General features: G+C 34.0%; 3 protein-coding genes across 4 annotated transcripts in view; 1 reads left to right on the forward strand and 2 right to left on the reverse strand.

Annotated features, from left to right (window-relative positions):
- Positions 1-834: 834 nt before the first annotated feature.
- LOC106663874 (U3 small nucleolar RNA-associated protein 14 homolog A) lies at positions 835-8,394 on the reverse strand. The gene is made up of 9 exons (XM_014389082.2): positions 8,213-8,394; positions 7,942-8,155; positions 3,849-4,004; positions 3,707-3,781; positions 3,505-3,638; positions 3,237-3,438; positions 1,434-3,166; positions 1,156-1,375; positions 835-1,090 (listed from the first exon to the last, which is right to left on the reverse strand). Exons 1-9 carry the CDS (start codon positions 8,314-8,316, stop codon positions 878-880), a joined length of 3,051 nt encoding a protein of 1,016 aa, XP_014244568.1. The 5' UTR covers positions 8,317-8,394; the 3' UTR covers positions 835-877.
- Positions 8,395-11,221: 2,827 nt separating this feature from the next.
- On the forward strand, positions 11,222-16,950 carry LOC106663875 (fatty-acid amide hydrolase 2). 2 transcript variants are annotated; one of them, XM_014389084.2, is made up of 11 exons: positions 11,222-11,321; positions 14,332-14,523; positions 14,585-14,804; positions 14,873-15,090; positions 15,142-15,253; positions 15,312-15,466; positions 15,526-15,666; positions 15,763-15,858; positions 15,938-16,096; positions 16,153-16,335; positions 16,561-16,950. In XM_014389084.2, the coding sequence occupies exons 2-11, from the start codon at positions 14,353-14,355 to the stop codon at positions 16,654-16,656; spliced, it is 1,551 nt and encodes a 516-aa protein (XP_014244570.1). In that variant the 5' UTR covers positions 11,222-11,321; positions 14,332-14,352; the 3' UTR covers positions 16,657-16,950. The 2 variants fall into 2 exon arrangements, with proteins under 2 accessions (XP_014244570.1, XP_014244569.1); XM_014389083.2 differs by lacking the exon at positions 11,222-11,321 and adding an exon at positions 11,686-11,784.
- Positions 16,951-18,896: 1,946 nt separating this feature from the next.
- Positions 18,897-23,954, reverse strand: part of LOC106663911 (S-adenosylmethionine decarboxylase proenzyme) — a 31,436-nt gene continuing 26,378 nt past the window's right edge. The window contains exons 4-8 of the mRNA XM_014389148.2: positions 22,514-22,616; positions 21,631-21,863; positions 21,312-21,404; positions 20,126-20,281; positions 18,897-20,065 (exon numbers count right to left, since the gene is read on the reverse strand). Of these exons, the coding sequence (XP_014244634.1) occupies positions 19,919-20,065; positions 20,126-20,281; positions 21,312-21,404; positions 21,631-21,863; positions 22,514-22,616 (732 nt within the window). The 3' untranslated portion in view covers positions 18,897-19,918. The remainder of the gene's footprint in view (positions 20,066-20,125; positions 20,282-21,311; positions 21,405-21,630; positions 21,864-22,513; positions 22,617-23,954) is intronic.

The raw sequence follows: 23,954 nt of genomic DNA on the forward strand, positions 1-23,954 counted from the left end.
ATGATCAGTCACATTTCTTTGAACTATAAGTTATTTCAATTTTTACCAGCAATTCATTAAATTGGAATGACATCATAGAAAAATATTGGAAAAACTTTTCCAATATTCTCATTCAGTTTTTGTTCTCTCAGAGATTCGTTAATCCAGTAACGTCTCACAGTTGGTTTTTAATTTTCCCCTTCCTAGTCCAAAATAATGGCTATCGTTGCCAATTCTCATAGAGATAATTTAACAGCCATATTTTACTTTTAAGAAAATTTACAACACTTCACAAAGCATCTGCAAGAATTGTACGGAAACCAATCGGGTGCGGTATGCGTTGTTTATGGGTATAGAACTTGATCTGTTGAAGTGGGCATAGTAGTGATTGGAGCACTTTTTTTTGTGCCTGACATGCTCATGTTATGGTACGTTCTAGTGGGCAAAGACCTTAATGGTTCAAAACTTAGTCATCAACACAAACCCAAAAACCATGCATTAAAAAAAGTTTTTTAATTGAGTCTTGTCCGATGCGAGCTCTCATATTGGAACTGATTTGTCAGAGCCGTTTAGTCAGTTTGGTTGACATGCATTTGGATTTTGTTTTTGTTTTTTTAGGTTTCTTTAGACATTTAAAAGCATTTATTTTTTATATGGTGGCATAGTTGATCATAAAATAATAATTTTCATAAGCTGCTAGAGAAAAGACTTGGAAATATTTCTCAATTTTATCCAAAACTGAAAAGAAATTAGATATGCGACCATTTATTCACTTGTACATACTTGCTTTCTACACACAAACAAAATAATTTATTTTGTGGTTAAATAAATAAAAAAACTAATATTTGAAAAAAGTAAAATTTATCAATTTTATTTACAAATAAACATAATTAAGGTTTTATGTTTTAATGCTAATTTTAGTTTCGTTTTGGATATTTTTGACCAACTGTTCCGGATCCATTGGCTCGATGATTGAACCCATTTTTGTCAGGACAGGAGGTGCAGTTAGCCTTTTATGGGCAACTTCTGGAATCCAGTTGTTGCCTATTGGTGCTCTAATTGAAGCTTCGTATTCTTTTACACTTTTGAACGGATACGGAAGTTCATTTACCTGTAAAAAATATGTAAATGTCTGTTAAAAAAAAAAAAAATAAAGTGTTATTGGTTTGGGCTTACCATATGATCTTTTAATCTCACGTCAACATTTTCGTTAATAATAACATGCTGACGGGTTGCGTCTTTCCGTTTTACTTCGGGAAATTTGACGACAAACCTCCTTGATGTTTTCCTCTTTTTAACAGGAGGCATGCTACAACCCGCCCAATGCCCCCAGCCAGGTAGAGTGAGATCGACATCTTTCGGTTTATCTGCATTAATTTCATCTTCTTTTTCTTTCCTAATGTACAGAATGAAAAATCAACCTTTAAATAAAAATGTTTAATTTTGTTTCATACCTGAATTGATCGACGACATCATCGTCTCCGAAAGCTTCTATGAGATTTAAGTGTTTTTGCTTTTCATCTTCATCGCCTGATGCATCGTCCCCTTCCTCTTCAAGCTCAGGTGCATGTGTCATCAATTTCTTCTGTTTTACCGGTAAAAACTTGTCAGGATCGATTTCAGGAAGATTCTGCGTAGTGTCTTTTTCATTTGAGGAAATCCGGTCTAAAAGGCCCCTTATGTCGTTTTCCCCGGTACTCACACCTTCTTCGCACACCTCTAATAATTTCTCATCGATTGAAACTTTCGGTTTCTTCTTCATTGAAAGATCAGAAGATTTGTCCCTCTTTTTCATCGATATTTTGACTTCTTTAACGATATCAAGTTTCATATCGTCTTGTATATCTTTAAATTTTTTTAAAGCGTTATTTTTAACTTTGTCTTCTACACCTTGAAAAATTTCTTCTATCGACCAACTACTCGGCCTTTTTACCGCTTTGGCTCTTTGTTCAGGGGCTTTGACAGACTTTTTCATGACTTTCTCTGCTTGTAACACTGACCAAGAGCCACTTGAGTTCAAAACGTTTTTAACTTTTTTTGATTTATTTGTTTTTCTCAAAGTTTTCTTATCGATTCCCGAGTCTATAAACGTTGAATATTCCTGTTCAACACAAATATCGGTACTTGCAATTTTTTCCACAGTTTCGCATTCAGACTTGTTTTCTACATTCATGTCTTTCTTTATGAAGTTTTGATTTCTTTCTTGTTGAACGTTAACAGATAAAGGCTTCGGATTGTTTTCTACATCAAAAGATTTGATTTCATATTTTAATTCATTTTCTGATTTATTTACTTTCCCGTTATCAAACTGTTTGTTCTGTTTCTTATTCAGTCTTTTTGGTGAAGTTTTTTGTTTCAACCTGCCAGATAACTTCATCTCTTTTCTTTTATTATCAATCATATGGTCATCCTCCGATCCAAGCAATTCAGTATCATTTTTATTAACATCTTCTGTTTGCTTCTTGTTTTTTTCTTCGTGCTTATCTTCATGATTTTCCAATTTCCCTACATTTTTATTGATTGTAAGTGATTGTTCAAGTTCTTTATTTAGTTTATCTCCACAACTTGTAACTTCACTGTTTTCATCCAGATGTTTGTCTTCTTCATTTAAATTTTCTAAATTATCTTTTGAATTATCTTTTTCATTATTTACATATGAATTGTCCGCTGCATGATTTGCACTATTTAAATTGTTTTCTAATTTATCTTCTGACTGCCTCACTTCCACATTGTTTTCAACGTCTGACCATTCTTCAACATCACCTTTAAAATTTTCTGGACCTCTTATTAATTCAGACTCACTTTTTGATTTGTCACCTTGATTTTCATTCTGTGGTGGGATTTCTAGGTCCGTTTCTTCATTTTTTGAGTTATTTTCACTGACCATAACATTGGATGTATTAGATTCAACCTCATCAGCTTCTAGTGATCGATTTCTTTGTACACTTACATTATTCGTTTTTTCTTGTTTTTCCTTTTCAACTTCATCCCAGTATTTCCTATAGCCACTTATGAAATCATTGATTTCTGATGCAGACTTTTTAACCCAAGGATTGTTTTTTTCTGCTGATGATATATTATCAGCAGGCCCCGTGTCGTCCTCCTCATTATCAGAATCTGTGTCCTGGTTCAGTTTTTTTGTCAGATCTCTACTTTTTGCCAGTTGTTCTGCCAATTGAGCCCTAGCCTGAAAATTCAACAATTTTTTTAAAAATCAAATTCCTATTTCAAATAAAATGAAACTATTAAAAGCATACTTCAGTATCGTATTTCGCCCTGATTGCTCTACTACGAGCCCATTTTCCTGTGTTACGGTGACGTAGAGACATTCTTTCTTCCGCCCGAGCCCTTTCAATTCTTTCTAGCTTTTCTAAAGCTGCCTCAGGATTAGTCTTCTGAAGAAGTTCAAATTCTTTGAGCTCCTTTTTCATTTTTTCTCTCTTCAATATTCGATGGTATCTGTAAAAATTTTACTTTATGAAATATTCGTTCTATTAGATTTATGAAAATATTGTCCTTACGCACTTTTTACTTTTGATCTTATTTTGTCTAACAGCTTTGGCTATTCTGTAAGATTCTCTAGCTCTCATTTTGGCGATCATCTGTCTCCTTTTGATCATTTCTTCTAGTGAAAGATTAAGATCCATCATTTCTTTTTCCTATTAAAATTTTAATATAAGTAAAATCAAATCTTTTTTTTTTTTTTTTTTTGTAAATAAATAATTACTTTTTCCAGTTCTTCTTTAGCGACTTCACTTGTGCCCAAAATCTTTTGCATTTCCTGTTCCAATTCTGTTGGCTCCTAATTTGAATTAAACAAAAAAAATCCTTCATTTCTTTACATTGTGGAAAATAGTAAAGCAACCAACCTTGAACGGTGTTTTGTAATCATCCTCTTTAACTATATCAACATGCTGGTCTTTCAGCGGGAAAACCAGTTGGTTAGCTGAACGATTTCGATGCACAATTGCATCCCATTTGCTGAGCTGTTTTCTCACAGATTCATATCCAAGTTTTCGGGCAATCTAAATACACAAAGGAAATTCTTATTTAAGGTAACTTCTAATTCAAATTAAACTGGCTTAATTATCTAAAATCAAATTTGAAAAAGAATCCTTGCCAAATTGGACTCATTTTTGCCACAATTTGTCTCCAAACTAACAGAGGCTACGGATCACCAATATTAGGGGCTGTAACGATCAAAACTTGACATGTTGCTCGAAAAACATTTAAAAAAACATTTAGAAAATTTAAAATTTTCTAAAAATTGAGACCAAGCACAGGTCTGTGACTTAAAAGGCTAAGAAAATATGCATTTCCAAATTTAGCTATTTTTCCAGTGAAAACCAGGTGGTTGGTTTATTGATGGGAAGTTTATGAATCAATCAAAGACACCGAAAGCAATTTGTTGTTTATGTGTGGTGAGTAGTGACCGTTAATCGATAATTATTCAGAAATCGTGAGATGCGGTCTGGTGTGATGTAGGTTTCAGAAAAACATTTTCATCCTTTTTTAAAAAAAGATGGTTCCTACTCACATTAAGTGCTTAATAGTTATTCAGATATCGTGAGATGCGGTCGGGTGTGATGTAGGTTTCAGAAAAACATTTTCTTTATCATGCCAACGTTTCGATCTTTTATTGAGATCATCTTCAGGGCCTGGGATTTACAAACAATGTTTACATTTAACAAATACATTTAGGATGTGCTTAATGTGAGTAGGGACCATCTTTTTATAAAAAGGATTGAACTCCACACTCACTCCATTATTCATAATTTCTATAAACATTTTCTTTATCGTGCCAACGTTTCGATCTTTATTGAGATCATCTTCAAACATTGTTTGTAAATCCCAGGCCCTAAAGATGATCTCAATAAAGATCGAAACGTTGGCACGGTAAAGAAAATGTTTTTCGGAAACCTACTGATATCACACCAGACCGCATCTCACGATTTCTGAATAATTATTTGTTGTTTATTTCAAACTAAACTAAATGCATTTTTATGTTTAAATTAATTATAACATATTTAGATTAATGTAAGCCAAATTAAAGGAGATCATAAATTCATGAGTTTTAATAAATACTATTTAATTATGATGGTTTGAAATAAACAAAATTCACCAAAACACCAGGAAACCATTTAGAGAATGAATAATATTTAACTAAAAATTCGGGGGAACGCGGTAGCCGAGTGGTTAGCATGAGAGACTCTCACGCCGCGGTCGTGGGTTCGATTCCCACCGTTGCCTCTGGCCCTTTTTTCACAATAACCCCCCCCCAATTTTGAATACACATATATGAATTGTCACATGGCTAATATGCATAGTTCATAATGCAAAAAAAAATCATTTACCTAGTTTTGCTCTTATTTAGTTATTATTATCAAAACCAGGTAATAAATTGTTAGTTAATTTCATTCCATCACTAAATGGTATTCTGGTGTTTTGATAAATTTTGTGCAAAATCATCATAATCAATTTTTTTATGGTCTTATGAAATTTGCATATTAGCCAAGGAATGTAATATCTCATATGTGATGCATAATCTTTTTAGGGGGGGGGGGGTATGAAAAAAGGGCTGGGGTGATGGTAGGAATCTAACCTATGACCTCGGGATCTAGAGCCGAAGGTCTAACACACTGACCACTCGGCTAGTGCAGTTAATTTGGTTTACATTACAATATGCAGGTTGCAATTAGTGTAACAACAAAAAATACTTAGTTTGAAATTAACAACAAAATATGAGGGTTCAGTTTTTTTATTTTAAGTATATAAAGACAAATTATTACAAACCATCCGATAATAATCGATGAAACCCGTACAGAATAGTCTACGACATGCTTCGTTCGTGGATGCGACCCCTCGGGTTCGCTTCAATGAGCCCTTAGGGAGGGCCGGATTGGCACTGGGGACGGTGCTTCGGTTGGGCCACTGGCCGACACCCCCCTGGACCTTTCCGGCCGTACTTGTCCGCGACGATCTGACGCCGCCATACCTCTACAAGGCTAAGTTCCTTGAACTTAGAAAAAGATACGCCGGTTTTCGTCTGATTTTTACAGACGGGTCCAAGACCGGCGGTGGTGTGGCATGTGCTGTGTATAGCGAGGGAGTGGCCACCTCCTGGTCGTTGCCCCCTCATTGCAGCGTATACACGGCAGAGCTGTATGCGATTTTGCACGCTCTCGAGGCGGTGCGGACCGGGGAGGGCTCAGCCTTCCTCGTATGTACCGACTCTCAGAGCGCTGTCTGGGCTATACGCAACAGGTTCTCTGTGGACCCTCTCGGAAAAACAGTGGTTGTTGTCTGGATTCCTGGACACGTCAGCCTGGAGGGTAACGAACGAGCGGACGAGGCGGCGAAAGCCAGTACGTCCCACCCTCCAGATCGGACCATCGCGATCAGGCCCCCTGACGCTAAACACACAGTTAAAAATATGATAAAAGAAAGATGGCAGCATCAGTGGGCGGGGTCGTCGGAGAGGCTCTTGCGAGTCAAGAGCACGACCGATAGATGGCCCTCAGAGAATCTGAGCAGGAGACAAGGGATCGTCCTCACCCGACTGAGGATTGGCCAAACGCGGTTGACACATGGACACCTGCTTTTGGGCCAAAGCCCGCGCAGGTGCCCCTTATGCAGAGAAAGGTTGCTCGATGTGTCCCGCATAATAGAGGCGTGTCATGCCTTGGCTACATACAGAGAGCGTGTGTAGGCATGCCGCCGGATTTAAGAAGAGTCCTCGAGCACGGTAGCGAGTTTCAGAGTCCCCTGTTCCGCTTTTTAGGGGAAATTGGGTTTTTTTTATTGTATATAGTATGTCTTATGTGTTATGTGTCTATATGTTTTGTCTGAGTGCATGTATTTATTAGCATGAATGGTGAGGGGTGAGGGTGAAATATGTCATCATCACCCCTCGAATGATGAGAGCGTAAGTGTGTGTGTTCGGGGTCGATGGCGGAATATTTATAAAAGTACTCCATTGACCCCAATCTAGATTAGTTTGAATATAGGGTCGGTGGAGGAATATCAAGTACTCCACCGACCAAACGGAATGAGTGTATAGTATGGATTTATTTATGTGTATGAATGTATTTATTTGTATGAATGTAGTGTTTGAAAGGGTAAATAGAATACAGACATTTTTTGGGCTGAAATGACCTAGATGTCGGAAGCCCCAGTCAAAAAAAAAAAAAAAAAATCGATGAAAAACTGGACAGTGGAATCTTGGTTGCAACACAGCGTAAAGTAACGATGTGTCATGTCAGGCAAATGTGCATAGAGGGTTAATAATCTTTTGAAATAGACAACAGATTGGCTTAAGGTAATGTCGCGTTGCGTCGTATCGGGTGAGTTCCCCATTTAAGACTGGCTTTCCACTGAAACCGTGTTCAGCCTTCTCAACAGACTACTGACCGAGGAGCCGATGGAACAACTATTGGAGCCAGAATTCAGCTGCCAGATACTACTTGTAGTTCTTCGTGCAATAAAGGATAACGAACGTAATTGAAATAGATGTGGAGGATATGTTATTATTGCACCTACCCTGCTGAGTAGTCGAAGGGCAAAAGAATGAAAATATTGGGAGAACACCGTGGTAATTCTTGTTTCGCATATCCCACAAGGGAGGATAATCTTGAACTACACTAAGTAGTTTTTCGGTGTTCATGGTAACAGTAAATGAAAAAAAGTACTTAACTCCCCTTGCTGTACAACAATTCGATCGAACGAGACTGAAAAATCCCATCTTCATGGAATTGTGCCGTGATTGGCTGTAAACGAGATAATACAACGTCTTTTATGGAAGTGTCTCTTGTTGCTAAATCATTCGGCTGTATTAGACGGTATGCAACCAAATTCTAGTCGGACCAATCGGTTCCAGTGGACATCTGGGCTAAGGCTTCTTTTGAATATTCTTAGTGTCTACGTGTTGTCACTACTACTATAAAGTACAGAAAATGGTCATACCCTGTCAGCATATATCTTCTCAAGCGGTTTCTTCAAAGTTTTACTCTTCTTCTGGACTAGTCGGACGTTCTTCCCGATTTCTTTGTGAGTCGCTTTTTTGTCGAGCACTCTGATGAGGTCGTGCACCTTGATAACGTCATCAGTCTGCTGACCAGAAGACAGGTGGAACTCGGACACCTTTGTAGCAGGCTCACTCCTCGTCGGAGCCTCGATTCTTGAAAATAAACGAGTTTTTACAATAATGAATATGGATTTTTAAAAAAATTCTCACTTTTTCTTCCTGTATAATTGAGACACCGCCTGGAGGAGAACGTCGTGATTTTTCGGATGGACCTCTTCGTCATCGAAAACATAATTTTCCTCGTCTTCCTGCATTTTTCCCCTTGTTAAAATTGTCAAAAAATGAACACAGTATCACTCCTCACGAGGTAATAACAATGAAGAAGGGCTAAAGAATCGAGTTTTATGTTACAAATGATCGATCAAAAGAATATTGTCGATGGTTGGTTCAAGAGAGAGGAACTTTTACAAAAACATTTACATAAATCAAATCACGTTTCTTTCCTTCAGGACTCATTGAAAAATTCCTTGAAATTTTTACTGAACGTGAATGTTTTTTGTCGTTAATTTTTCATCATTATTTCGAAGGATCGATTCAAAAGAATCCATTCTCGATTATTTTAGTAGGTGCACGTGGTCGTCAAATATCATTATGCTTTGAACGCCAAAATCTCAGCTGCTGTTTAAAAATGAAAAGCATATTTTCATGTAAGCTCCTTCCGTATTTTTTATACAGTTTAAATTTAAAATGCATAAATAAATTTATGTCCAAATCGTAGTACGATACAAATTACAATAACAATCTTACAATCATTATTATTAAATTTATAATCACAGCTTTTCTGCAAACCCATCACATATTCGGATACATTAAATCAATCTGAATAGAAACTAGATGGATTCAAAATTGACTACAATACCCTTTTAACAGATGTTATAACACTATTTTCCTGATTTAAAGATACAGATACAAGAGTAGTAAAGACAATTAAAAAAAAAAAAAAAAAGGCACAGATGGAAAGGAGTTCATGCCATTTATACCGATGGAACAAAAATAAGTGGAAGAGTGGGAAACACTGTATGAAATCCAGTTCACCCGAAGGCCTTTGAAATGCAGCTACCAAACATCCTGACTGTATTTTCAGCAGAAGTAATTGCAATAGGGCAAGCCCAGCAATGGGCTGGTGACTAAGAACATTGCAATTTTGATAAATAGAAAACGTGCATTACGACTGTTACACAACAAAAGAAATACCTCCTATAATAGTGCATGTCTTCTCATTTAGGAAAGTTGCATACCCAATGAAAAATTATGTAACTTGCATGGTTAAGAAGCCAGAGGTTGAGGGAAATGAGAAAGTAGACTTATTGGCAAAGAACGCTACAATCAAGGGATAGTAACAGAGAAGATATCCAAAAGTGATCTGATATTAACCTTAATGGGAGTAACAAATAAGCCTGTAGCAAATAGAAATTCTATATTAGATTAAGAGGGACAAAAGCCCTTCTGTGGCATAAGAATACACACTATCAATGAGAACCTCAGTCAGAAGGATAAAAAGAAAATGGGGGAACAATGGAACTCACTCATTTGACACAAACCTCCCAAGAAACTAGGAAAAAAGACAGAATGTATTAAAGGAAGCAGTAAAAAACTGTGAACCCTAACAAGATTCTTAACAGGACACTGCAGGAGCGTCGGTGGCCGCAAGGTTTAGTCTTTGACACGGCGCTCATCACTGTAAGGTAAAGGTCCCGGGTTCGAATCCAGCAGCAACACCGGCACCCTGAGGGTTTATATGACCTCTGCTGTAGCAAACCCTCGTACAAAAAAAAACAGGACACTGCAAACTAAATGGATATCTGAAGAAGATTGGCATAACACAACATGGCACATGCAGATTCTGCAAAGTAGCAGAGGAGAAACCAATACACCTACAAACAAACAGAGGTGCTACACTTGCTCGCAGGAAGAAGTATTTTGGGACATTCAACGTAACGTAGAAGAGATTCAACCACTGAAACTGGCCTTCTAATCAAGTTCCTTGATGAACTAGGGCTTACCTGTTTGCTTTAAGCACAAAACAGGGGATGCAATAGCTCTTAAAGGGTGCAGTATAACATGCACCCTGACTAATAAATCAATCTATCTAAGAGGGTCAAAAGAGGTGTCCCACGGTTCAGTCAACAATTGGTAGGAAAAGACTTCTTCCGTACTATATGCAGGTTGAAATTTGGACATGTCATATGTAATTTATACCTGTACAAGCTAAACATAAAAAGCTCACCAGCTTACAGTATGTAATATATGTAAGGTAGAGAAAACACTAGAGCATAGGAAATGAACTGCCCTAAACATAGTAAGCATAGGAAAGACTTGTTGAGTCTTTTAGTAAGTCTTAGTAAGTCTATTACACCTTAGTGAAATGTACATTCAATTATGTCCAGATATTAAGCCTAGAAGATAGAAATATATAAATATGTGTATAAATTTAGAAGAGACAAAAATTAAATTTCAATAGCAACAAATGAATTAGGATTGAGGGATGGTCAGGTTTGGGACCCTCTCACTGTCGCCTGCTGGTAGACTGAGCTGGTGGTACTAAACTCATTACCGGTTAGGGTTCTGGCTGTGACTGAAAGGTTGATGTCAAAAAACAAAAAGGAAAACAATCGCAACCCTCCAATCTGACTGGTGATTAGAGAACCACGTGTCTTAATTTTGAAAAATGCTATGTAAGGTAGAGGAAACACTAGAGCATATAATTATGAAGTGCCCTAAACATAGTAAGCATAGGAAAGACTTGTTGATGGTCAGGTCTGGGGTCCCTCTCCTGCTGGTAGGCTGAGATGGCGGTGCTAGACCCGATTACCAGTTCTGGCTGTGACTGAAAGGTTGATACCAAAAAAAAAACCAAAACTGATATTATATTCACTTAAAACATCCAATAAGATTAGAAAATCGCAATTTTTTAAATCATTGACTTGTTGACATAAGGTAATAATGCAGGAAACAAAGATTTTCAAAAATTTATGGATAGCTGGAAAGAAGAATTACGTTTTTTATTACATTTCTTAATAGGAGATGGTTTTTCATCAATAAATTATTAGAAATTGATATTTATAAATCATTTTATTGAGCGGGAAATCGATATTTGAATAAATAAGTCGACGTCGAAAGTCTTATCGATTTTATCAGAAAGAAAAGAAATTACTTGTCAAGGAGTTAGGAGTGGACGAAGTTAAAATGAGTGTTAACAAGAATGAATAAATTTACTGTTGTATTTTGTTGATTTGTGACTGTTGTTACGCACTAAGAGGTATGCTGTATTTTAAATTAAACTATACGATTTTATTTCATAACTTGTTTTGAATGTTAAAAAAAAGTAATCCTCTTAAAATAATTTTAAGTATCACTAATCATCAGTGTATGTAAATTAAAAAAAAAATTCAGACCTACAGAGGACAGCATTTTTAAACAAAAATAAATTTCTTCATAACACGCTAGTTTTCTGAAATCAATAGTTGAGAGAGTACAGTTCGAATATTGTTAGGGAATAATGTGCAAAATAAAACATGATTAGTCCTTTGCAGGCATGTTGTCTGAGGGGTTTTTTTTTGTAAATAAACTGATTAAAATGTTCCTTGATCGTTATCGCATGTTTTGCTCAGCGGATGAACTTTCATGTTCTGACTCGATGATCCAGGAATGATCAAGGTTCATCCACTTTGCTCACCTCATTACATCTAGTTCGGTTGTTCGAAGGAGGGTCTGCATTTTTTGTAAGAAAATTTGACTTTGCTTTTTGTTTTATTGTAATTTATTTATTTCAGTCCGGACAGATTTTTCTCGTGTAGCAATATTTTACATAGTCGACAGCTAGTTTGAAGGCATGATTTGTAAAATGGAAAAAATAACTTTTAGTTGAAAGAACTTACATTTTGCTCAAATTTTGACAAAATGATGTTATGTTATTACGTTATCTACAACAATATAACCAATAAGGAAAAAATGTCCATTTGAATCCATGCTTAATACTTGGCTTAATTCAACCTTTTAAAGATTTTCATATTTACCACGAATTTGACTAGCTACTAAGAAAATTATGTATTTTTAGTTGGCAAAAAAAATTGAAATTTATCAAAACTTAAAAATTCAAACGTGAAGGAGGTGGCCGAGTGGTTAGGGCGTTTGATTTGTATTTGTGATGCTATCTGTCCTCGATTCGAGTACAAACAGATCCTTTGTAATTTTAATTGGTAATTTATGTAAAAGGTATTTTAAAGTGGTTTGAAAATTGAAATGAAATTATGCCCATCTGAAGATTCGAGGACAACTCTCACCTCATCTGTTGTGAATTGAAGCCTGGCCATTTTCCGAGTTCTGTGGTTATTTTCATTGAGCCTTCTTCTTACACTCCTGGAATTAAAACATTTCGGACTTGTCTTATCTGACTTTTTAACTCAGTTCCTGTAATGTTTCGGTTTCTTAGAGCCTGATGACAGATAAATCTATCGTCTCTCTTCCCATCTGTAGATCTAGGTCGTACCTGTCCTGCTGTGTAGTGTGAACCCCTGTTTCTCTGAAGCGCCGAAGAACCCTCCTGACAACTTCGCCCTGGATATATCCTTCCTCTTATAGTGTTATGACACAGTCATGGTCAAATGCCTGACTAGAACCATTGAAAAAGGTTTAAGAATAACAATAATCTCGATAAAATCAACAAAGGAAATAGATTATTTTAAAGCGATCTTCAGGCATACCCGAATGGAAAGACCCATTGTGCATATAAGATCAATCAATACAAAAGTTAATAAAGGAAGTACACGGCATTATTCACTGTTTATTTTGACTGTGATAACTCATAATTATGTGTAATTAATGTAGAAAGATAATGGATTTAATTTTAAACTAAATAAATTGAAAGGTGCATTAAATGTGTCCATCACTGTATTTATTAGCATGAAAGGAAGGGCCCGAGGAATGTCGAGTACTCTGGGGTGAGTGGAAGTAAGTTATTAGCGTGAATGAAGTGGGTTCGACCCCACCTCAAGAATATCGTATAAATTTTTTTTTAATTTTAAATTTAAATTCACTACTTTCGTGGTCCGCGTGACCAATTAATACATGTCGATTAATAAAGGTTTTTAATTGAGATGAAAAAAAGTTAATGGCACGAGAGGGATTCGAACCCTCGAATTTTTAAATTTAAATAAAAAAATCAGACAAGAATCAGTTACGGCAAAAAGGACACACCAAAATTGTAAATTTATTTGAAAAAAAAAAAAATTCAATTTGGATGCATTTCTTAGATCAATTTTAATTTTGATAAAAAATAATTTGATAAATTATTTTCAGTCCTTAAAGCAATTAGTCACTTGCTACTTTTAACTATCTCTCTTTGTTTAATTTAGTATACTTTCAAATGTTCATTTGAATTCATGGTTAATACTGGACTACTTAGTTCAACATTCTTTTAAAGATTTTTATATTCCCATGAATTTGATCAGCTACTAAGAAAATTGGTGTATCTTTAATTTCCAAAAAAATTGAAAATTTGTGATCAAAAATTAATAATTAAATTATTGAAACATGAAAGGTGGTCGAGAAATTAGGGCATTCGACTTGTATTTGCCATCTGTCCTAGGTTTGAGTTCTGTAATTATATGTAAAAGGTATTTAAAGTGGTTTGATCTGTGACCTCCCCATGAGTAGTAGGAAGTTAAGCCCTCCTGTAGACAGGTATTACTTTACTTAATTTAGATGTAAATACATCCCTATCACTGAAGATGGTGAGATGCTAAAACATTTTTGACAGACAAGCGATAATAGGCAGACAAGTATGATCAAAGGTGTTTAAGTTGCTGATCCATCATGGGATAGATCTCAACATAATATTTTACCCCTTTTGTTGTTGTGAGTGTTAAATGACTGACTGGTTAAACACCGATGTCAATGGATAAGTTAATGCTTTTCTTGAAAGGTTTTTAACGATGATGAGAGCGATGGTTAGACCTTTAATAATTTTTGAAAATTTCTTTAGGAGAAACTAGTTCATACTCAGATTAAAGATGTTGATTTGGAAGGAAATATAAATTGGTTGCTTTAACAACTTTGTAAAGGTAAAAACACTTGGTTTTCGCTCGCAGAATGAACTTTTTCAAAACTATCTGCTAGGAGTCACCATGTACTAAGTGATTAGTTAAAATTAAAAAACTAAAATAAATAAAAACGGTGACAGGCCAAATTAATTATTTGCAAAACTAAGATAGAATGCAAAGTAAAATCTTTTTATAATGATCATTCACTGTGATTTTTATTTTTTTAAGGATTGAAAAAATACAAGAAAAATGAATTTATTGTGCATGAAGCTATTAGTTTTTGTTCGATTCCTCTTTGAATATTTCTGCGACTTTTTATCGTCATTTATATTTAATAAGAATGGGCGTTTGGAACCGATTAAAAAAGAATTCCTGTCGCTAAGTGCGACAAAGTTGGCTCAGAGGATCAGACAAAAGAAGGTAAAGTTATTTCAAGTTTCAACATGTAAATTGCCAATACAGCTTTTTTATCTTTGGTTAGTTGAAGTCGGTAGAGTTGGTAGCAGCATGCATTGAGAGAGTAAAAGAAGTGAACCCAGATTTAAATGCGGTTGTCCAGGATAGGTTTGAATTAGCCCTCAAAGAGGCAGCAGAAGCTGATGCTTTTATTGAAACTAGTCAACTATCTGAAGAAGAATTGGAAAAGAAAAAGCCATTTTTAGGAGTACCGTTTACCTCAAAGGAAAGCACTTCATGCGCAGGTATTTGTAATAATTGTATGTTTATTGCATTGTGTAATCTTATGTTCATGTTTGTTTTTTTACCACAGGAATGAGGTTCACTTGTGGTATGTTAGTAAGATCGAATGAAATTGCAACAGAAGACGCTGACATTGTGAAACATATGAAAAATAGTGGTGCAATCTTAATAGGAGTTACAAACATTCCGGAATTAAATTTATGGTGTGAAACTAGAAACATGATCTACGGCCAGTCGCAAAACCCTTATGATTTTAATCGAACGTGTGGCGGATCGTCAGGGGGAGAGGTTTGTACTATTGTTTTATTATTGATGCGATTTTATTAATTGTGGGTTTAGGCTGGGATCGTATCCGCCTGTGGGTCACCATTAGGATTGGCAACCGATATCGGTGGCTCGACCAGAATGCCTGCTTATTATTGCGGACTTTTCGGACACAAGCCCACATCAGGTAAATAACTAAGTTTGGTTTAATACAGCTTAGTTATTCGGTTTTGACATAATTTCAGGATTTGTATCGACAAAGGGTATGTCTTTCAGGACAGGGACAGAAGGGTTGACCATGGTCTCTGCAGGCTCGATTACCAAACATTCCGAAGATATCATACCCTTCGTAAAAGTATTAGCCAATGATAAAGCTGATTTACTTAAACTGGATGAAAAAGTAAGTATCTCATTTTGTTGTGTTTATAATGTATAAATAATAAATTTATTTATTAATAGGTCAATTTGAAAGAGGTTAGAGTTTACTATATTCTTGACCCAGGTGATATAAGAGTCTCACCTATGAGGAAAGAAGTGATGGATGTTATACTAAAGAGTGCTAATTTCCTTTCAAAAATAACAAAAGAACCGGCAAAACCTGTAAGTGGAACTATATAATCAAACCCTTTATTTACACACATCTTAGATGAACAAACATTAAATTTACCAATAAAATATTTCTTTGCTATTTTATAGGTTAAAATTGAAGAGTTTAAATACAGCAGTACTTTATGGAGGCACAGTATGACAAAAGAGAAATCCAATTTTGCTTTCGACTTATCGAATAGAGAGGTAAATATTTTCTTCTTAAAATACCTATTATATAAAATGTAAGTTTTTCATTTTTTTTTTTTTTTTTTTTTTTTTCCAGCGACAAGTATTTTTTACTGAAGAAATATTCAAAATGTGCTTGGGAAAGTGTAATTATACTTTACCGGCTCTTATGAAGTTGGCTCAAGAACAGGTATTACCTCCTGTAGACGAGATATGGGGCGATGTAATGTTGAAAAAATTAACACAGCAGTTAGAGGTAAGGGTGGATTATCAAATAAACCGAGATGAATATTACTATTCGGTATTTTTCAGGATCTCCTCAAAGATGATGGTGTTCTCTTGTTTCCAAATTGCCCTACGACAGCTCCGTACCATTATATGTCATTCCTTCGCCCTTATAATTTCGGCTACTGGGGGGTATTTAACGCGCTGCATTTGCCAGCTACGACTGCTCCCTTGGGGCTTTCCTCCGACAAATTGCCGCTCGGCGTGCAGGTGAACACACTTTACCCACTACATTTTCTACCTTTTTATACTAAAAGTAAAGTAATTCCTGCCAAACAGGAGGACAATACTTTTCTTTATCAAAATTAAAATAGACTGGGATTCGAACCCAGGACTGCTAGCGTGGCAATACGAGTCAGATGCCCAAACCACTCGGCCACCGCAGCCCAACCTTGTGATACTAAATTCGTAATTATATTTGTAATGTTGTTTCAGATCGTGGCCAACGCGAAGAATGATCGTCTGACCATTGCCGTTGCACAAGCCTTAGAAAAGGAATTCGGCGGATGGGTCCCACCCTTCGATGTCTAAATAAAATTTAACAATTAATAAATACTAATCGTACATCTTTATTATGAAGAATTTATATATAGTTTATGAAATGTGTATTTTTTAAATTATAAATTCTACGAGTATTACGGTGATGGAATGTAATGTTAAACATTTTATTTATATATTTGTTATTGACGAGTTTAAAGAATGAAAGTTTAACATGAATTATGTGCAATTTATTTTAATTAAAATTTGTTAACTTTAAGCATTGATTTTATACTTTATAACTGCTAGTTGGTATTTGTCGTACGATTTTCCGAAAAAAAAAAAAAATTCTATGACGTCTCAATTTTTGTTATTTAAGTAATCAACCAGATTGTAATTTAATCTTAATATAAATGGAACAAATTAATTATTTATTAATGCAATAAATAAACAAATTAAAGCTTTTAATAATTTGCGATTTATCACACAAGAATTGAATCAAGAAACACTTACCTGACGTGATCTGAATCCAACCGACGCAAATCCAATGTCCAATTATCCATAAGATTGTATTACCCCTGTGCACATCTGCCCGATGCGACGCTACCCTACCCTGCTTCTACGCTACGCACTGCAACCAAGATCCCCAATGTAAAGATTTTTGTCAAGTAGCGTAGAGTACAGTCAAAGACAAAAGAACCGAACATTCATATTTTTATTTTAAACTATGTATTATTGTTGTTATATTAATTACAACATACTTATTTTAATTTAAACCAAATTAAGTGAGCTCAAAAATTCATGAGTTTTATTTTTTTTAAATTAATTTTAATTGTTTGGCAGAAAATTTATCAAAACAGCCGAATACCATTTACTGATAGAATGAATTTAACAATTTATTACATGGTCTTGCTCATAAAATTACACCATTTTCATCAAATACAGTCAGACCTGGACACTCGTATTTTTTGTAATTTATTTCAAACTAGGTATATGTAATTTTCTTGTTATATTAATTACGACACGCTTATTTAAATGTAAACCAAATTAAACGAGATCAAAAATTCATGGGTTTTTATAAAAAATATTTATTTATGATGATTTGGAAGAAATTTATGGTGTTTAGTGAACGTTAGTCAATTATTCAGAAATCGTGAGATGCGGTCTGGTGTGTAGGTTTCAGAAAATCATTTTCTTTATCGTGCCAACATTTCGATCTTTATTGAGATCATCTTCAGGGCTTGGGATTCACAAACATTGTTCAAATCAAACAATCACATGTAGGATGGGGAAAGTAAATCTATACAATGCAAAATATATTTTTTATATTCATTCAAAGTATTTCTACTCACTCAAACAGTTTGTTTTCTGTGTAATTGTGCCATTCTTGTGTGTCATGTTGAGAGCCCCAAGGAAGTTTCTCAAACCAGGAGAAAAAAAGAAACATGTAAAGCTACCGACCCATAAACCTACTACATATCCTTAGAAAGATCGTCCTATTCCAATTTGCATTCACTGGCAAGCATACCACCCACCAAGTATATCATATTGCAAAAAAAAAAAATTTAGCGGTTTACGTTGTAAAATGCTTTAGTCCTGTCAGTCCAGTCTAGCATAAACAGTAATCAGAACAGATCGGCCATTATGCTCGGTTGGAAAATTGGAAGAAACGAAGAAGCACCCCTCATAAAGGAATAAAATAAGAAGAGCGAGCCATGTGCAAAATTATCAAGCAGGAAGGAAAGAGATAAACTTTATTTAATTGCACGATTAGCTTGTAATAATTAATTGAGGAGTGTAGTGTTTGCACTAGCACAGTTAACACTTTAAAAAAACCTCTTAAATACACAAATTAACAATAACATAAAAACATCATTTACACCATCCAAAAATGAAAATGAAAGGACCAAATTTAAAAAATATCAACTAGTACAATAAAAAAAACCCAAACTTAATCCATCAAACATACTGACAACAATACTAGTACTAAACAGCCACCCCACATGACCGATAATGAACACTTCACTCAAACACTGAAGATGGCGAAATGCTGAAACGCGTCTGAACTAATGGAAATCAGCGAGGGCAAGCAGACCAGGATGATAGATAACTATTAAACAATGAATATGACATCGATTAAGTACATTAAAAAAAATATCTTGGACTCAATCCAGCTTTAATCGTTCCTAGTGTTGCTAAAATGAAAAATAATAAATATTTTTATAATATTTTGTTAGTATGTGGGAAAGGTGAGGTATACTTAAAATTAATTAAATTAATAAAGAAACAGACAATACAATTCATAATTATAGCATATATTTGACATCTAATCATAATACACACATGTTTAAATTAGTGGGTGCCTCCCAAATCTCCCCTAGCAGTCTCATAAATAGAAAGTACAATCTAATTTCTAAAAAATGATCAAATGATTGTTCTCTATAAAATATTAGCAAAATGCTGAATCTAAATTACATATATTGACTAATAATATTTGAATAAATACATTCTATATATTTATAAAGATGCTAATGGAATGATAATTTTTAATTATACCTATTTAACTAACATTTTTGGTATGTGCAGTAATGAATGGTCCTACAATGAATGAACAATTAAATAAGATATTACAATTTAAACAAATTAGTATTATTTACTAACTATTAGAAATACTAGCCCATAATAATAATCGATATACAATAATAATGAAGATGTAACATTTTAATAGTGCATTTTGATACTTGCTTTCATCAAAATTAATCTTTAAAATAAAAATTAATAATACACAAATTAAAACGTACCTCAAAAAAGTCAATACATAAACAAAACAAAACAAATCATCAAATAAAGCACCAGCTTTTTGAAAATGTCATTCCTTTTAAATTCATGTAAAGATAAAATTGCCATTTTTTGTCATGCTTTATTTTTGTGTGATTGCACATGAGCCACAGATCTTTTGCAGCAGTTGGATGACTTCCAGTCCCGACAGCCTGAACGCTGCGATTTTTTTTCTTTTCTATCACTGGCATTTATTCTATCCATTTCCACCCTCATAGGTGAACAAAATGAATAAACCGTAAAAGAGAAACACTCATAAATAAATATAAAATGAGGTTCAACGATAATTAAAGCAACTTAGGCGTCATAAATGAACCCAATCAAATAAACCGTTTCTTTGTATGAATTGATTTAATGCTGAAAATCAAGAAATTTTGTATTGCCACCAGGCAAAGAGTAAATCTAAAGGGAGAAGTGCTAGGGAGACTGCTTGGTGAGACTTAAGGTTGGCCTTAACGCACCAACCCTCAATTGACCCTCAGCTCGGGAATTTGCTGTAGAATGCAAAGCTAAGGTCATAATTACGGAGCTGGCAGTATTGAACCTCCCTGCATTCCAAGTCTCCGAAATTGCAGTATTTCTTTCCCCTTTTCAATACCCCTGGGCTGTCCATGGCTACTGATTCCTAAAAAAAGAGGGAGCAGGTCAAAAACGTATGAAAATGGTTAAATAAAATTCGTGTTACCTTATTTGTGAAGAGTGTGAGTACGAATTTTCCTGGGCGGAAAACTTGAAGCACCTTCTGGATCACTTCCCTGTATGATACTTGCGGGACATTTGTTTCAAAGCTGACATATGAAAATTCTGGTTCTGGAGTTATATGAATTGTCATGTAGCTCCCCTGGATGAACATAACAAATTTAACTTTTATAAAATATTTATTTCTTTCTTTCTTTTTTTTTTTTTTGTCCATGCAGAATATCTTTACTGGTAGCAAAACATTAATTTGCTTATCTAGCAAATTTGTACTTTTTTTTAAAGACAAGTATACATGCATATTTTATTATTATTATGTGTTTTTTTAACACTTATTACACTACATTTTATACCATTTGCTTCGCTATTTTTATTGTAATAATAATGTAATTTTTTGACCTCTCTCTTATCTTATCACTTAGAGAAAAGCGAGCAAATATAGTTAAGCTGCCACACAGTCGCCCGCATACACAGGAAAACGGGTGATGATCTTTCCTGATCAGTATGATCTGCTTATCCTAGCTCTTATGTCTGTCAGAAGCCTTTAGGCTTCTACACATTTTCAAGTATAATAATTTTGGTTATTGAAATTAAGATGGCAACAAGACGAAACATGTGAAACATGTCTGACAGACAGAAACATTTAAATTTATTTTTGGTAACTATGTTTTAAAAATTATTCAGAAATTGTGAGATGCAGTCTGGTGTGATGTAGGTTTCAGAAATTTTCTTTATCGTGCCAACGTTTCGATCTTTATTGAGATCATCTTCAGGGCCTGGGATTTACAAACATTGTTTAAATTTAACAAATACATGTAGGATGTGGAAAAAAAAGTTTTAAAAAACGTAATGAAGATTTTTTGAGTCAAATAAATTTTCATTGAAATACAACTTTGTTTTGTCCTTTTCTTTTATTTACTTCCATTGTAAAGTATGAATGTACAGTCAAATTTTGAATGGATTGGTGCAATAAAAGAAACTAGAGCGATTCCAAGCAAACGCTTTGAAATGTGATGCATAATTCAAAATAAATCAGGCTGGGAGGTCACACAGCTGCCAAGGCTATAGGCAGGGGAACACGTTTTAACATTCAAAAATCAGTCCCAAAAAGATTAAAAACTAAATAATGCGAGTTGAGTACGTTTTAATGTAGAATTTATTTTTCAAATACTTACATTTTTACTAAGTCCGTTCATTGAATAGCCACACGGCTCGAATAAATAATCATCTATGACCATTTGAGGCAAAATCTTATCGATGCCTGATTTCTAAAAAAAATATTTAAAAAAAGTATTATATTGAGTTTAATTAGTTTATTTTTATTCTGTAAAATGTTGTTTTATTATATAATGGTGATATTGGAGTCGAAGACAACCACACTAATCTTTTAAACTTTATGCACTTGGAAGGTATTAAGATTGCAGTGTGGTTGGCTTCGTCTTACAATAAACCAATATTGTGATACTATAGCAAAAAATCATTTAATCCTTTTACCTGAGTGGCTTCAGCAGCGGTTGAACAAGAATTCTTTGTGAAAAGTGACATCACCTGGGGGTCCAGATCAGTCATGAGAACTTCTAGCGTTTGATCTGGCTCAATTTCAATGTTATCTGTGTTGTTATTATTGCTGTTGTTGTTGTTATTATTATTAATAACGTCGGTGCCTTGAAGAGTATACAGATACCAGCAATCTTCATCACTGTTTCCCAGGCAGTACCCAACACCATCTAAACAATTTTAAAATTAAATTTATTGAATTCAACATGGTTATGTCATACATTTTAAAACCAATAAATATATTGATCGTGTTAATGTTTCTGTTAAATTTAAAAACCAAGAATCAATTTTGTGTTCTATAAACAATAAACGTGAAATTAGCTCACAAATTAATACCACCCCTTTCCTTTTAAACAACAAATAATATTTAAGACAAGACAATTGTAAAGTGGAATAAACTATTTGGACAAAAACAAAAATAAGCATTTTGAAAAAAGTTACCACAAGCTATTTTAAATGTTCCCATTTTTTCAGTCACTGACTATGATGGTGAGTTGTCTTTGTGGAAAATAAAAGGAGCTTTGTCGATTCCACAATTGTCATAGCTCTCTATTTTTCTTTTTCAGTCCTTAACATTGTTGTAGTCATTTTGTCAGATTAAGAATTTTCTTTGAGCTTCAAAATAATTTATCCTGGAAATTCGGAAAATAATATGGAAGTGAAGGTTTATGATTAATTGTATCCATAATTTTTACAAATTTCTTTTTACAAAACATAAAAAACCGGATTATAAATTAAAAACCCTTTATCATTTTGTACTATATTGTCAAAGTGGTTAAAAGTTTACAGTTATAAAATAATTTTAAGAGACTTAATTTACCTTTAAAGATACTATTCAAGAAATCAACTTCATCTTGAAAGCTTTTGTGGGGTGATTTTTGCAGTTCTGGCCTTTTAAAATTTTTCCTTGAGTAAAATATTTCCTAATAAACACAAAGAAATAAAATATTACTAATTTCCATCAATTTCTCTATAAGCGAGGAAGAACATCTTGTTTACTTAACTCAACATATAATTTAGCAAAACCTTTTACCAAAAGACAAAATAAAACCCCTTTTTATACAATAGAAAATTTATAAAATATAGTAAAATAACCATAGGGCACAGAGTAAATATACGGTGTAATATTTTAATAAGCAAAGTTGGAGAAGAAAAATTCAATAAAACTGTCATGAGCATCTTTACTCTAGCCCTTACACAGAAATACATTAATTGAATCCCTGTACAAAACACCGGTCTGATAAGTAAAAAATGGACATGGTTTACAAAAATGAAAAATTTCTGTTTACATGTATTGACCATTTTTGTCAACGACAAAAACTTTGTATCTTGGTATGGGTCTGGATGAACATACAAATTCAATTGTTATCTGCCAAGCTTTAAACCTATTTTAATGTCATCATCAGGGCAAAACAATACCAAAGATGTCTACAAATTGGCATAATTAAGTTTTAATTAAATGGTTTCAAATTTCTTTGAAGACCGATTACAGGGTATTACAGGGTAATTTGAAACGATTTATTAAAAACTTAATTGCGACAATTTATAGACATCGTTAAGATTGTTTTGCCCTGATGATGACCTTAAAACTGGTTGCAAGGTTGGCAGATAACAATAGAATTTTTTTTCATCCAGACCTACTTGGATCCAGAGTGTGTGAATTAATTTTTTTTTTAAATAAATGAATTACCTACTTCTAGCTGAATTTTCTGCTTCATTTGGATGCATTTATTCTACATTTAAGTTTATGGAATTACTTAAACTGTCCCGAATGAGTTTTGTAGTAAATAAAATGTATACATTTCAATTATAATTCAAAATACATTGTTTATTGCTGTTGCAGTTTAATACTGATTTCCAGCATATAAAATTATGAAGTTTGGTGAATCTTTGAATGAAGAAATAATGATATTTGTGAAAGTACCTAACATTTATTTATTACTGAATATATTTAGAAAAATTATTATATAATTACAAATTTACAATTGCAATTAAAAAACTTTTTATTTTTTACCGGCTTTTGCTGATGTAGTACTACGAATCAATTTGATATTAATTACAGATTTATATAAATCAAGTCTTTCTGTGGTTCATTAAAAAAAGTTATCAAGGTCTAGTAACTCTCAGGAGATAAAATAAACATCCTCGAACACTCGTTGATGTTATTTCCGTATGCTATTTTACAAATATTCAGTTTGGCGCTCTAGTTTTTCTCCAAAACTTGTAACATCCAATATTTATATATTTTTAATGATTACTCT

Source organism: Cimex lectularius, unplaced genomic scaffold, assembly GCF_000648675.2.
Source record: "Cimex lectularius strain Harlan isolate CLEC.00 unplaced genomic scaffold, Clec_2.1 scaffold136, whole genome shotgun sequence".
In the NCBI taxonomy this organism is placed as follows: domain Eukaryota; kingdom Metazoa; phylum Arthropoda; class Insecta; order Hemiptera; family Cimicidae; genus Cimex; species Cimex lectularius.

Coding starts and splice junctions, on each gene's coding strand:
- LOC106663874 (XM_014389082.2), bottom strand. CDS start 8,316: ATGCAGGAAGACGAGGAAAATTATGTTTTCGATGACGAAGAGGTCCAT. Junction 8,156..8,212: donor CAATTATACAGGAAGAAAAA/GTGAGAATTTTT, acceptor TTTATTTTCAAG/AATCGAGGCTCCGACGAGGA. Junction 1,376..1,433: donor GATGTCGTCGATCAATTCAG/GTATGAAACAAA, acceptor TCTGTACATTAG/GAAAGAAAAAGAAGATGAAA.
- LOC106663875 (XM_014389084.2), top strand. CDS start 14,353: ATGAATTTATTGTGCATGAAGCTATTAGTTTTTGTTCGATTCCTCTTT. Junction 14,805..14,872: donor GGAAAGCACTTCATGCGCAG/GTATTTGTAATA, acceptor TTTTTACCACAG/GAATGAGGTTCACTTGTGGT. Junction 15,467..15,525: donor TACTTAAACTGGATGAAAAA/GTAAGTATCTCA, acceptor ATTTATTAATAG/GTCAATTTGAAAGAGGTTAG.